The following is a 14,888-nucleotide window of genomic DNA, read 5'->3' as shown; positions in this document are numbered from 1 at the left end:
CATGGTGCCCCCCCCCCTTGTGTGGGCTTCCGGGGGGGGGGGGGGCACTGGCACTCCCACCTTCCCCCCCTGCCCTCTGCCTAAGCGGCAAGCGTGGCCAGTTAGTGGGTGCACTAGTGCTCTCGGGGTGCACATTGCTACTGCCTGGAAGAATAAGGCACAAAACTTTGGGCTGTTTTTGGTATCCATCTTGGCATTGCCCTTGGCTATGCCCTTCCTCTCCTTGCCTCCAAATGTCTTTGTTTTTGACGGGAACAGTATCACTTTGATTCCTGGGAATTCAAGTTGCATTGATCACATGGAATAATTTAGAGGAAATGAGCCCCTCCTTCCCCAGTGTAGCTGACCATGCTCCTTACTCGGATTGTGGTGAGGTGGTCATTTCCACGTCACTGCTGGAAATGCCTTGGAAGTGGGACTGACGAGTGGGTGAGCCAGGGTCATATGCCTGTCGTCATGACCTTGGGAATTGTGTGCTATTTCCTAGCTTTGGCTTTATGGTGATTCACTCTGGAGTCAGAATGTCTATTTGTTTTTTAATACGAATGTGAATTCCAGCCTGGACCCCTCAGTTGCCAAAGCCTTGCCTTGTAACCATCCTTAGTTAAGTGTTTACAGCCTTTCTAACACTTCACCTCATCTCTTCCTCCCACCCCCCTCACTGTGACCTCATGATGATTTTATGAACCCGAGCACTTACACAGTGTACTGAGCGGGTTCCTGGTGAAGAGTAAATAATAGCATGAAAGCTCACGGAGTTCCTGTCTTCTATCCTTGAACATACTCGAGGTGAGCTGGCTCAAGGAGAAGACATGGAGGTTTGCTGTCAGTCGCCATAGGAATCTTGTTCTCTGGGTCACTGGAAATCTTTCATCACTAGAGCTGAAGCATCTGGCGATGGGGGTGCTTACATAAATGCACGTCTCAGGCCTGTCTCATTGGGCATTGCCAACTCCACAGCATGCTGTCTAAAGCCAGTGGTCCATTTGATCTGCAAACCTACCTCTGACAGTGACGTAGTATTTTACAGAAAGGCAAAACTCTTCCATATCTCTGTAATGTGCTTGGCCAATTATGTAGTATGGTATTGGTGTGGGGAGAGGCTTATCCTTCCTGTCCTTTTAGGAGACCCATGTACCCTTACTGACTGCAGAATGCTGTTGGCTGGGGCTCTGTAGAAGTCATGTTCATTGAGGAAACTGGCCAGAAGAAGTGAGGGGTGGAGGATGGAGAAGGTGAGAGTCAAAGGGGCAGGGCAATTGCAGCTTGGGTAAGAAGGTGACCCCAGGAATGAGACCAAGCAGGCACCTACAGCTATATCCAGCTTAAAATTTCAGGCTGTCAGTTCGTCTCAGTTCTGTCACCAGACTCCAGTGGCCTAGTATGAATTATTGTTGCTGTGGGAAAAGAAGAAAAAGGAAAATGTAGCTCCCAGGTTGTCTTGGGGGACAGAATGGTGTTGGGGAAATCCTGGTGTGTTTGAAAACCAACCAAAATCTTGTGCAGAGTTAAACTAACCTTTTTCCACACCTGGGTCTCTTCCAGTCTCTGTTTGCTGCTGTCTCTTCATACTGTTTCTCTTCCTGTCTGAGCTCACCGGATTCATAGCCACTGAAATGTAAGTAAAAACCTTTGAAAGTATTTGAGGAGTTTTTGCTTTTCTCTCCTTTTTTATGTGCTGCTTTAGCCAGGGTGTCACACTGGCCTTGGATTCATGTGCCTGTACTTACATTACCCCAACTAGTTGTTCAATGGCATTTGGACTTTTCCTTCTTGCTGAAACCACAGTTTCCAGTATTCCCTCATCTTTTTTTAAGTTAACACTTACCTTAGAAATGAAGAACTACATTTTATTTTCTCCATGGAATGCTGCTTGTGTCCTGTTTACTCCTGTGTCAGCTCTATACTGCTTTTACGTATTGAACATGGTCGATATTTCAGGCTGATTGGAGGTTTTACATCAATCTGGCCTTTTCATAGTATTTAATGATCAGGAGGAAAGGTAGTGCAAATGCTTAAAATAATAATTTTAAAAAAGCCAGCTGTAAATGAAGTTATAGATAGTCTGTCTTGTCATATGCTAAGACTCGTTTCCCATCACCCTGGCCCTGTGCTTGGGACAGAACCTGGCTTTGTTCATCTTTATTTTGAGGTGATTCTGGAAAAGTGATGCTCACCCCAGTGAAGTCCCATGTAGTTAAACATGGTGGTGGCAAGTGGCTGGAGCCAAGACTCCCAAATTAATGTGCTTGGTGTTACCATTAGCAAAATGCCTTCTTTCCACTTGTTTCCCCATATATGAAATGGGGGTAATACTTTGCTTGCCTTTGTAAAGGATTTGAAATTGCTTTTTTGAAGAAAGGGAATATGGCAGTACAAGTAGTCTTTAGCAAATATTTAGAATTTAGTATTCACAAATGTGATATGTTGATGGCTGGAGATTTGAAACCTTTCTCCTTTTCTTTGCTCAGCAAGCCTTATTTGGAAATGTAGTTAACAACTTTTGTTTTTCTGAAGAGAATTTCTCCTTAGGTGATCTCTTGGGACCTTGCGCTGAGCATAAGAGGAACGACTTCCTTTATAAAAATTGTACGCAGGCTGAGTGCTTTAATACCTCAGTCATCTCTTCCTGTTCTTGTGTTCCTGCTATACTAAAATAAACTTTCTTTAGTAACACGGGTGCCAGGAGTCATTCCCTGTCATCCTGTGAGTGTCACACTGAGCTCACTGTGGTGTCTGGGGTATTGAATTCCTGGGGAGTTAGGCATTGTGGAATTTCCACTGGAGAAACAACATTTTAATGAGACGAGCCCAGTTGGGCCTGTGGGAAAGTTAAAAAATGGATGAGATTCATTAGCCACATTTTACTTGCACAGTGTGGCAGGCTTTGAGGAATTTGTGGTAGTGTGCATTTCCCCTATAGCACTATGTTTTTAGGTGACTGTCTTAGTGTGAGGACTTTATCCCAAAGGAAACCTTGGATGGCAAAGACAGCACTGAAATACTGATTGTAAATTTCTAACATGTCTTCCTTGCTTACTACATGTAGGGTGTCTTCTGTTTCCTCTCTAGCTCACTCTCTAACTTTGATTCAACACCATCACTCTGTCACTCAGTGAAATACTCAGGATGTCCCTAGAGCTACTAGGGAGTAGTACCTGCTCCCACTCGGTGAAATACTCAGGATCTCTCTAGAGCTACATCTTCAGGATTCTCTTCTGCAAACAGAGAGAGAGTACTACATCCACAGTACTACTCACTTCTGACCCCATATTTCAAAGATCCTGTATTGCAAATATCAAAGAAATATCTTTGATACTTCTTGTCTGATTTCAGAAAATTACAGATTCCAGGGGCAGTAAATAACATCGACCTTGACCTTGGACAAGGAAATGGAGCAAGTTGGTGGTGGGGGTGGGGAATGGGGGAAAGGCAGTGTAGTCTAGTGTTTCATAGTTTCATAGATTTAGGGTCGGAAGGGACCTAGTAGATCTTTTAGCCCGACCCCCCGCCAGGGCGGGAGAACAACAAAACCCCAAAACAAAAACGGGACTCAAATGAGTCCAGCCAGGTAGGCATCCAGCCTCTTCTTAAAGATCCCCAGGGTAGGGGCCAGCACCACTTCCCTTGGAAGTTGGTTCCAGCTCCTAGCCGCCCTAACTGTGAAGTAGTTCTTGCGGATGTCCAATCTATACCTCCTCTCCATCAACTTGTGCCCATTACTCCTTGTTATGCCAGCGGGCGCTAGGGGAAACAGCGTCTCCCCCAAACCCTTCTGGTCCCCCCTAGTGAGTTTATAGACGGTCACCAGGTCCCCCCTCAGCCTTCTCTTGTGGAGGCTGAATAGGTTCAGGTCCCGCAGTGTCTCACTGTAGGGTCTGCCCTGTTGTCCCCGGATCATGCGGGTGGCCCTCCTCTGGACCCTCTCCATATTGTCCCTCTTGAAATGGGGCGCACAGAACTGGACACAATACTCCAGCTGTGGCCTGACCAGCATCGCATAGAGGGGGAGGATCACCTCCTTGGCTTTACTCGAGATGCACCTGTGGATGCACGATAAGGTCCGGTTTGGAATACGGGTCTGGGAAGATGGAGAACACTGTGTCCAACTTCTAGCTCTGTGTAATTTTTGGGCAAATCACTTGCTGCTTTTTCCACATTGCTTTCTGTAAGCTGGATGCAATAATGCCCTACCTCTTAGGGATGTTTGGAGACTTTGTGGATTGTAAGATGTTTGAACATGTAAAGAATTATTTATTAGCAAATTTCCCCCGGATTTCATTACCTATTTGGCTTATCTCTCTATAACAGGAATCTCCCAAATCACATCTCTGTCCCTGCTTGAAATTTCATATTGGTGGTTGTCTTTATTTTTTATGACTAACCAGCATGTGTAGATACATGGGTTAAGTTAGCTTGCTTTACATCAGCTTGTTTTCTCTTGTGCAGTTCTTAAAGCAGCAATGCCCTTTGCAAAATAAGGTTGCACAGGGATATCTGAACAATTTGGGTGGCTGTGAGAGAGCCAGAGAATTTGGCTTTGTGCTGCACAGTCAGAGGCATACCAGGAAACACATATTAATGCATAACCTGTTATGTGTTAGTGTTCACCTTGTTATATGTGGATGTAGATGAAAAGAGAGCCTGCTTGAAGGCAAGTTAGCAGGAATTTTGAAGCCAGTGGAATACTTGCCTAGTTCTGACTGGTAACTTGTTTTAGAATTATACAAAATTAAGGTTGGAAGGTACCTCAGGAGGTCATCTAGTCCAGCCCCCTGCTCAAAGCAGGACCATCGCCAACTAGATCATCCCAGCCAAGACTTTGTCTAGCCAGGTCCTAAAAGCCTCCAAAGATGGAGATTCCACAACCTCTCTGGGTAAACCTGTTCCAGTGTTTTACTACTCTCCTAATGAGAAGATTCTTCCTAATATCTAACCTAAAATTCCCTTGCTGCAACTTGAGACCTTTGCTCCTTGTTTTGTCCTCTGCCACTACTGAGAACAGTTTAGCTCCATCCTCTTTTGACCCCTACTTCAGGTAGTCGAAGGCTGCTATTAAATCCCTTCCCAGTCTTCTCTTCTCTAGACTAAATAAGTCCAGTTCTCTTAGTCTTTCCTCATAAGCCATGTGCCCCAGCTCCCAAACCGTTTCTGTTGCCCACTGCTGGACTCTCTCCAATTTGTCCACATCCGTTCTGTAGTGGGGGGCCCAAAAACTGAACACAGTACTCCAGATGTGGCCCCACCAGTGCTGAATAGAGGGGAATAATCACTTCCCTTACCCTGCTGGCAACACTCCTACCAATGCAGCCCAGTATGCCATTAGCCTTCTTTGCAACAAGGGTACACTTGGCTCATATTCAGCTTATTGTCCACTGTAACCCCCAGGTCTCTTTCTGCAGAGTTGCAGCCCAGCCAGTCAGGTTCCAGCCTGTACTGGTGCGTGGGATTGTTCCATCCTAAGTGCAGGAATTTGCACTTGTCCTTGTTGAACCTCATGGGATTTCTTTTGGCCCAGTCCTCCAACTTGTCTAGGTCCCTCTGAATCCTAGCCCTGCTCTCCATTGTATCTACTACCCACCCCAGCTTGGCATCATCTGCAAGCTTGCTGAGGGTGCACTCTATGCTATCTTACAGGTCATTAATGAAGATATTGAACAAAACTGGCCCCAGGACTGACCCCTGGGGCCCTCCACTTTATATTAGGTGCCAACTAGACATCGAGCCATTGGTTACTAATCCTCTGAGCCCAAAGCTTCAGCCAGTTTTCTATCAACCATACAGTCCATTTATCTAGACCATACTTCCTTAGTTTGCCTGCAAGAATGTTGTGGGAGACCATATCAAAAGCCTTGCTAAAATCAAGATATACCCATCTACTGGCCTCCCAGCATTCACGGAGCCAGTCATCTCATAGAAGGCAGTCAAGTTTGTCAGGCATGACTTGACTAGTCATTGGTGAATCCATGCTGACTATTTCTGATCACCACCTTCTCTTCCATGTGCTTAGAAATTGATTCCTTTGAGGATCTTCTCCCTGATTTTTCCAGGGACTGAGGTGAGGCTGACTAGTCTGTAGTTCCCTGAATCTTCCTTTTTCTCTTTCTTAAATATGGGCACTATGTTTGCCCTTTTCCAGTCATCCCAGGACTTCTCCTAATCACCATGAGTTTTTTCAAAGATGATGACCAGCAGCTCTGCAGTCGTATCAGTCAACTCCCTCAGCACACTCGGGTACATCCTGTTTAGTCCAATGGACTTGTATATGTCCAGCTTTTCTAAATAGTTTCTAACCTGTGCTTTTGCCACTGTTGGCTGCTCACCTCCTCCCCAAACTGTGCTGCCAGGTGCAGTACTCTGGGAGCGGACATTGCCTATGAAGACTAAGGTGAAAAGGACACTGAGTGTTTCAGCCTTTTCTGCATCCTCTGTCAGTAGGTTGCCTCCCACATTCAGTAAGGGACCCACGCTTTCCCGGATCTTCCTTTTGTTACTGACATACTTGTAGAAACCCTTCTTGTAACCCTCCATATCCCTTGCTAGCTGCAACTCCAACTGTACTTTGGCCTCCCTGACTTTATCCCTGCATGGCCAAGCAGTAATCTTATACTCTTCTCTCATTGTTTGTCCAAGTTTCCACTTCTTATGAGCTTCTTTTTTGTGATTTAGTTTACTGAAGGAGTTTCCTATTAAGCCAAGCTGGTCTTCTGCCATACGTGCTAGTCTTCCTGCACATCAGGATGGCTTGTTCCTGCACTCTCAGTAAGACTTCTTTAAAGTACGGCCAGGTCTTCTGGACTCCTATCCACAGCAGACTGACTTCCCAGGGGACCATGAGTTCTCTGAGCGAGCCATAGTCTGCTTTGATGAAGTCCAGGGTTCTTACTGTGCTGCTCTCCATCCTTCCTTTCCTTAGGATCCTGAACTCAACGTCTTGTGGTTACTGCTGCCCAAGCTACCATCTGCTAGTACATTCCCCACCAATTCATCCCTGTTTGTGAGCAGCAGGTCAAGAAGAGCACAGCCTCTAGTTGGCTGCTCCAGCACTTGCATCAGGAAGTTGCCCCAACACACTGTAAAAACTTCCTGGATTGCCTGTGTACTGCTGTGTTGTCCTCCCAGCAGATGTGAGGGTGATTGAAGCTAGGGGTGTGTGAAGCAGGCAGTATTCAATTTGGATTTGGCCGAATTTGGGGGATTCGCTGATTTAGATTGCTGTCCCGATTCAATTTGGCCGAATCTGAAGATTTGATTCTGATGTTGAGAATCAGTGATTTGGCCATAGACGGACATATGTTTTTTCTACGTACCTTGAGGTACCAAGTGCAGCTCGTGAATGCTGAGGTGGTGGGGCAGATGGAGCGTCCCACAGGAGCACGGGGAGGTCCCCTGCATGCTCGGCAGTGGACCCGGAAGTGGATTGGAAGTACTTCTGGCAGACCTGAAAGTGTAGCAGGGGATGTGGGCAAGCCCTTGCTATGACCTGCAGGACCAGCTGTGTTGGCAGTGGATTCACCCAAGCAGGTTTAGCTGCATGTCTCCGGTGTGCCTGGGAAAATATCCAGGGAGAACCTGGGAGGAGAGCAGGTCTCCAGAGGCACCAAGCTGTGTGCCCCAGGGAGCTGGCTTTGATTGGCTGGGGGAAGAGCGGGGAACTTAAAAGGGACACTTGAGAAGACCTTTGGCATTCTCCTGGGAACAGAGAAACACTGCAGCTTTGGGAGCTGGACAAACAGTGACACAGATGATTCACATTGCCAAACCCTCTTGGAACACTGAGATCTGGACGAGTCCAAGAGAAGAGCCACTTGTCCCTACAAGAAAAGCTAAGTAAAGTGAGCACCAGGAAAAAAGAGAATTGTGCTGGCAATGCTCTAGACATGAGGTCAAGAGGGGGGAGGTGTCTCTTGGGGAATCAACAGAGGTTGAGGGGACAAGGAGCCCAGAATGCAGAGGTAGTGACATTCAAAGACAAACCTCAGTGGGCAAAGGTCTAGAGAACTTAAGGACAAGCCCTGTATAAAATAAGGAAAAGAAAAGGGATGAAGCCATTTCCTGTCAGAGGTTACTGGGGAAAGTAAAGAAGAAACTGGTTAATTTAGGAATCTTGGGGGCACAGCTGGGTCTGGATTGTAAAAGGGCCTGTCATTTATTTGAATAAGTTAATTAACTGTGGCTAAGAAGGTCAAACCCAGGGGAGGTGGATTTGGGGAATGCCCTGACACAATACCTGGGATCCAAGGGGCATCAAGTAGATTTAGTTGTACAGCCTGAAGAAAGGTTGAAGGAGTTATTATCTTCTTTTGGTTCATAAGTTGGTCTAAATAAGTTCCCACCATATATGAGGAAAGACGTGGGGCTACTAAGGCAGAAAGTATAATTAAGGCCATTCATGTGAATAGACAAGTAACTTAACCATGGATAGAGAATTCACAGGAACCAGGACACGAACCAGAGAATGATGCATGAGAGGCACGGAACAATCCAGAGATATAATCCAGAGAGGCCTCCCACACAAGACCACGTGGGCTTTGTTCACCTCAGGCCCGAGAGAAAAGAGGCAGGGTGTAGGGCAGGTGGAATCCTGTGGAAGAACTGGAACCTAGTCAGAAAGATCTTCTCCCAACCAGTCATCCAATCTTTCAAAGAGAAACAACTCGTCAAAGACGTGGCAGGCAAGCAAGCGAGTGGGACGATGACCCATAGTATTACAGTATAGCAGAAGAGTTGGAACACCTGCATGCTCACAGGCAGCTAAACTCCCATCTCCTTCAGGGCAAGCCTGAGTGCCCAGATACCCTTTTAGAGTCTGACAATAAAGTGCCTTTGATAAGCAGAGTAACTTAGTGCACACTAAGAGCATTTGCAAGGGCAGTTGGCATGGGTTGACTAATGTTCTATAAATTCATATTCTCCTGCCTAACTTCCCTGTGTAGATAAACCTTGAAAAACCTCCTGATCTTTCATTTCCTGGATGCATTAGGTGGTCCTGGAGGCTAGTGCTCTATATAGGCATGTGGAAGATCCAGATTTGATTCCTGTGTAGGGTTAAATCTCTGGCAGGAGCAGCATTTCTAGATGCTGGTGAGAGAGAGAACACTTTTTACATTGGTCAGTGATATCCCCTCGCCCAATTAAAGGGATGTTTGCATCAGCCCTAGAGAGTCCTTGTAAATACAGGATACAAGAAGCTGAGGATGCACCTTCTTTCTGTGGTACAGGAAAGATAAAGAAAAGGAGGTCATTGTCCCACATTTGGGCTTTTGCTAAGTTGGCAGTCCTAAATGCACTCTGTCCCACTAAGCAAGTGACTCAAACTGTTGGGAAAATAAAAGCTGTTAAAGGACTCTGGCATTTCCTGGGCAGGATCAATAGTAGGTTGAGTTTTCAGGAGTCGCTCATCATAACTTTTTAACGGCCTCCCTAACTCATCCTGCTCTTACGTTGCACATCCAAGGTAGAATTAATCCTTTTTTCTAATTACCCTGGATCAGGTTCAGACGGGTATGAATATTGTAATCGTAACTGATGAGAGAAATCCTGTACAGTATGACCTAGTTAATGCTCTGTAGAACTGATAAAAGTATTTTCAAGTACTCCCCTATTAGAGGAAAGAAGTAATTATAATTAATGTAGCTGACATGTCACTAATTGCCAGTTGTGCAGTTTGGGATATCACTAGGTTTGCATTGTGAATGTGGCAAAGGCATTTATAAGTATGGCAAATCAGTTATTGACCAAATACTTCCATGCTTTTTATTCATGCAGGTATTTTTGTATCTGTACCAGGAACCATTGTGAAGTAATTGCCTTTGACTGATAGAAGTGGCTCTTTTCCCACTTGAAAGGTCATAATCTATTGCACAAGAAGTGACTTTGGGTAGTGCATCTGTAATAAAATGGTGACCTTCAGCAGAAAATTCATTGCTTTTATCCCAGGCCATGAGACTTTCACTGGAGACACTAGATCTTTTGTCTGTCTACAAGATGCAGCATCTTGAAGTGAACAGTGCCCATATATACTACGTGACTAACTGTACAAAGGAAGCACAGAGGCTAGAACTCTGACCCTTTGGTCCAAGTTCAGGTCAGCAAGTTGCAGGTAAAATTCCACTTGTTGGTTCAATTGAGGGAGTGGAAACACTGGAGCAAGACGGACTAGATGAGGGAGTGTGATTTAATAGCTGGAACAGCATGACAGTCGAAGATTGTAGTCCTGACTCTCTCACTGACTGAGCAATACACTCAACTTTTGTGTGGAAGAAGGTAATATTTAGCTGCCTACCTCCCAGGGGTGTTGAATCTTAATTAATGTTTGCCTAATGCCTTGAGATTACCTAATGAAAGGCCTTACGGTTGCGACGCATTATGCCATTCATCCCATCGTGTGTGTGGGTTAGCAGGAAGCGGAAGATCGTGGTGTCATGTCATTCGCCGCAGTTGACTCAAGTGGATGTTGACATCTTTAATGTCTATCTCCCCTCTCTCAACACCCTGAGAAGTAGAGTTCCTTCCTTTATAGGGCAGCACATTTTGTATGTCTCTCAACTGAGCAAAGGTCAAAACTGGGGCAATGACATTTTAAAAAATGAGGAAGCAACCAAAATGTGGGGCACAGCAGGAAACTACCAATGGCAGAGCAATACTGCAAATCTGGCTTATTTTACATGAGAAAAATCTTTGGTTTTACTTCTCATTCCTTGGAAAGATGTGATATTACCTTCCTGTGTCAACAGAAGGAAGAGGGGTTGGTATAGGGGCCTCAGCATGGTATAGGTCTGGGGTGACAGGAGACCATCAGCTGTTTTGTCAAAAGTCAGTAAGTTCAAATGATGTCTTGAACACTAAGCAGGTCTGAGGAGGTCTGTGAAAGGAATTTGCCTGGGCAGGATGGAAAATCTTTTTAGATGCTTTGAAATCCCGCTCTGAAAGGAGGCAGCCTCTTTCTTTACATGTTGTTTGAACCTGGAGGAGGGAAGCTGACCCTCCAAAACCATACAAGACAAAGCAAAATAGAGCCCCACTGGATGCAATCTATCTTTTTTCAGGTCATTCTGGGATGATACAGAGTCTGTGGTATATGAGCAGTAAGGTTAATTTGAGGGTGAAAGAAGCAGCAAAAGGCTGGTTTCCTGTGAAGGAGGAAAAGAAAACAGGAACCAAGCCAAAGAAGACAGGAACCAAATAAACTATGCAAGCATGGGACCAGAAAGATATTGAAGTGAAGAAGAATTAGATCACTTCTGTTATTCAAAGGTCACAGGCTTTATGACACCTGTAATTGGTGTGAGACAATTTGCAGAGGCTGAAGTCATGGAGTAGGAACAAAGCTGTTGTCTCTGGAGTGTCTGAAGGCTACAAATAGAGGAGTAGCTCATGCTTCTTTAGGTGAAACCTCTGTGTGATGCTGAATCCCTGCTACTGCATCCTCCCTCTCCCCCTCCCTGTGTGCTGCTTGCACAACCTGCAGCCTTAGCAAAAGAATCCCTGACATCTTTCTGTGCAATGCTGCAAGCATGTGAGCACCTGGAATGAGTGAGTAAGAATCCCAGCAATAACCCAGGAATCCAACGTATTTGAAAACGGCTCTTTCTAGAAACAAAGCAGATTGTTTCTGGGTAGGCTACAGCTCATGCTGGGTAGGGAAACTGCTTCACTCTTTCCTTGAAACACTGACTATAGACCCTTGGGGTGAAAGGCATGTAACTCACCTACCTGCTCTCATAGGTTCCTTTTATAAGCACCTCTATAGTAGTCCCTAGTGGAAACCAGTAAAATGATAACCTTTTCCCCTGTCTTGAAGTTACACCTGTTGTGCTCCCTTTGTGTCTTTGGGTAGAGTGGGTTTATTCTGCAGCCATCTCTGAAGAGCCTAACAGTCTGTCTGTATTTGCAATACTCCCTCTGCCTGAGATTATATTGCCCCTGTGACTGTCTCAGCCCTGCGATTAATTGGTGGCACAGGAGTACTCGGATATTCCCATCGTCTGTCATACAGGGGCAGCCGTATGCTTGGAAGCCAACTGCTTTCTTCTTGAGGCACACTTTATCCTTCTAGCACCCAGTGCTAGAGGCTGCATTTCCAAAACTATTCCCAGTACACGTGCACCAGTTTTCATTGGTTGGAGAAACACCATGAAATCCCACTGTTTGGCACTTGAGGAAAGGATAATGCTTGAGCACAGAGTGCATTTAATGAAAGGCGCTAACCATAGGTGCCATGCGCATGGGGGCCCTGAGAGCCCTGCTGTCTCTCAGGAAGAGGGTAAGGTCCCATCTGTCCCTAAGTGAGTAGGACAGTCCCAAATGGGAACATCAAGTCCTAGTCCCAGGCTGCATGGCTCCAGGACAGCATTTGTCCTGGATTCTCAGAATTGTGTAGGGATCTGGGTTCTCTGTTCACCACAAAAAATTGCAGGAAATGGTGGGTTTTTCCTTGCAAGCTAGCAGAGTTCCAGATTTGTGCATGGGAAAGGGGTGGATGTGGGCTGCCTGCTGCAGCCTCAGGGCTCCCTGCCCTGCTTCCGTCTTCCCAGGAACCCTGCGCCAGCTGTGTTATCATGGCAAGGCACCTCCTGCCCACCTAGCAGGAGCAGGGGCAGTGGTGCAGAGTTGTGCCCCCTGATGCTTCCAGGCAAGGGGCAGCTCACCATGATGGCATGGCTGGCACAGGGCTCCCATGGGGAGGGCAGTAGGGCAGAGACCCAATAGCCCACAGTTGACAGCCTGCATCTGGCCCCCCTCATGGACTCGCTAGGTTTTGCTCTGGCTGTGCGGCTGGATTGGGGGGAAGGGGCATGTGTTCTGCCTTTCCATTTTGAAAAGGTAGTCACTAGGGATGCACCGATTTTTAAATCTTGTTTAGTAGCAGTGCCAATGTTTAGTAATAGTGCAAAACATTTTAAACTACTGACATAAATAAACCTTTTTTTGTTTGGTTTGCATTTATAACACACACATGCACACATTTCCTGCCTGTTCCAGCTCTCGATGGGGTGACCACCTGATTTCTGCATGTCGTCCCCTCACCCATGGCTCCTCCCTGCAGCCCTGCTCCCCACATAACCCATGCTGCCATCCCAGGTGGGCAGGGTGGATCCTCATGTGGACAGCAGTGCTAAGTGCATTTGGAGCCCCAGAGCATGCTGCTGCTCAATGTTAGTGGGCTCTGCACAGCTGAGCTCCTGAGGCCACTGGGGAAAAGCCACTTTTGCAAAGGTGCCCAGTGCCCCGCAGAGCATAATGTCCCTCTCGAGGTGCCTTACCCCATGTCCATACAGCTCAACATCTTGGCAGCAGCCCTGGCACTCAGGCTTCTGCTGTGCACATGGTGTTGTGATGGCAGCAGCAGCAGGAGCCAGTAACAGTCCCTTTGTTGCTGAGCATGGTGCCCGGTGACCCCTCTCCAGTGCCCCTTCCCACTTCTGCTGCTTGCTGGGACCTGTAGTCTGCCCTGGGCTCAGGCTGGCTGTGGGCTACAAGAACCAGGCTACACTTGCCAGGGTGCTCCGGGCACACAGCTGTAATGCTCAACTACAATGACCAAAAAAAGCTGACAGCTGATAACATTTTTTCTACTTTTTATTGGTGACGATCTCATAGCCAACCAATATATTGGTGCACCCCTGGTGATCGCCCTAGAAGAGGGCTGTTCAACATGTCCATCAGCTTAGTCTCCCTCCTCCCAGCAAAAATAAAAGTTGGCGCCTATGACACTAATGCAAGAACCTGCTAGTTCCATTTCTACCCTAGTAGTGGCTTGGGGTGAGCTGATGGAAGGAGGGATCATGACACCAGAGCTCTGCTTTTACCTGCAAATTTCTAGAGTATCTTCTGGGAATTAATTTTCTGATTTCATAGACATTTGGGCTGGAAGGGACCCCAGAGGATCATCAAGTCCAGCCCCCCCACCCCAGGGGCAGGAAGTCAGCAGGGATCATAGGATCCCAGCAAGATAAGCATCCAAATGCGTCTTGAAGGCGTTCAAAGTGGGTGCTTGAACTGCCTCTGGCAGCAGTCTATTCCAAACCTTGGGGGCTGGGACAGTGAAGAAGTTCTTTCTTATGTCCAGCTTGAATCAGTCGCGGTGGAGTTAGTGACTGTTTGATCTCGTCATCCCTTGGGGCGCTCTGGTACAGACCTTCCCCCAGATCCTGGTGAACACCCCTGATAAATTTATAGGTCGCCATCAGATCGCCCCTGAGCCTGCGCTTTTCAGGGCTGAAGAGCCCCATGGCGCTCAGCCTCTAATCATAAGGTCTGTTTTCCTGACCTCTGATCATGCGCGTGGCTCTCTTCTGCACCCTCTCAAGCTTCTCCACATCCTTTTTGAATTGTGGAGCCCAAAACGACGCAGTACTCCAACTGCGGCCTCACCAAGGCTGAGTACAAGGGGAGAATGACATCCTGGGATTTGCTTGAGAAGCATCTATGGATGCAAGCCAGTGTTTTGCTTGATTTACTAGCCGCAGCATCACATTGCAGGTTCATGTTCATCTTGTGGTCAATCGTGACCCCCAAGTCCCTTTCTTCTGAAGTGCTAACCAGCGTAGCACTGCCGAGCCTATAAGCATGCTGCACGTTTTTCCTCCCAAGGTGGAGAACCTTGCATTTTTCAGTGTTGAACACCATCAGGTTCTCTTCCACCCATTTTGTGAGCCTGTCAAGATCCGCCTGGATCACCCTCCTGTCCTCAGGTGTGGATGCTTTATTCCAGAGTTTGGTGTCATCGGCAAACTTGGTCAGTCCGGTTCTGACACCAATGTCCACATCATTGATGAAGATGTTAAACAGTATAGGCCCTAGGACAGAGCCTCGAGGGACCCCACTGATCACAGCGCACCAAGATGATTGGCTCCTGTCTACCACCACCCTCTGGGTCCTACCGT

The 14,888-nt window shown here is 46.8% G+C and overlaps 1 protein-coding gene across 2 annotated transcripts in view; it reads left to right on the top strand.

Moving 5' to 3' along the window:
* Positions 1-14,888, top strand: part of ERGIC1 (endoplasmic reticulum-golgi intermediate compartment 1) — a 100,639-nt gene that overhangs the window by 43,476 nt on the left and 42,275 nt on the right. For both annotated transcript variants that reach the window (XM_019506410.1, XM_019506409.1), the window contains exon 3: positions 1,546-1,618. In XM_019506410.1, coding sequence (XP_019361955.1) covers positions 1,546-1,618 — 73 coding nt within the window. The remainder of the gene's footprint in view (positions 1-1,545; positions 1,619-14,888) is intronic.

The sequence above is a fragment of the Gavialis gangeticus genome, unplaced genomic scaffold (assembly GCF_001723915.1).
Source record: "Gavialis gangeticus isolate Ggan-Ray unplaced genomic scaffold, GavGan_comp1, whole genome shotgun sequence".
In the NCBI taxonomy this organism is placed as follows: domain Eukaryota; kingdom Metazoa; phylum Chordata; order Crocodylia; family Gavialidae; genus Gavialis; species Gavialis gangeticus.
Note: the sequence above shows the minus strand (reverse complement) of the source record. Positions and strands in the feature narration are given on the sequence as shown.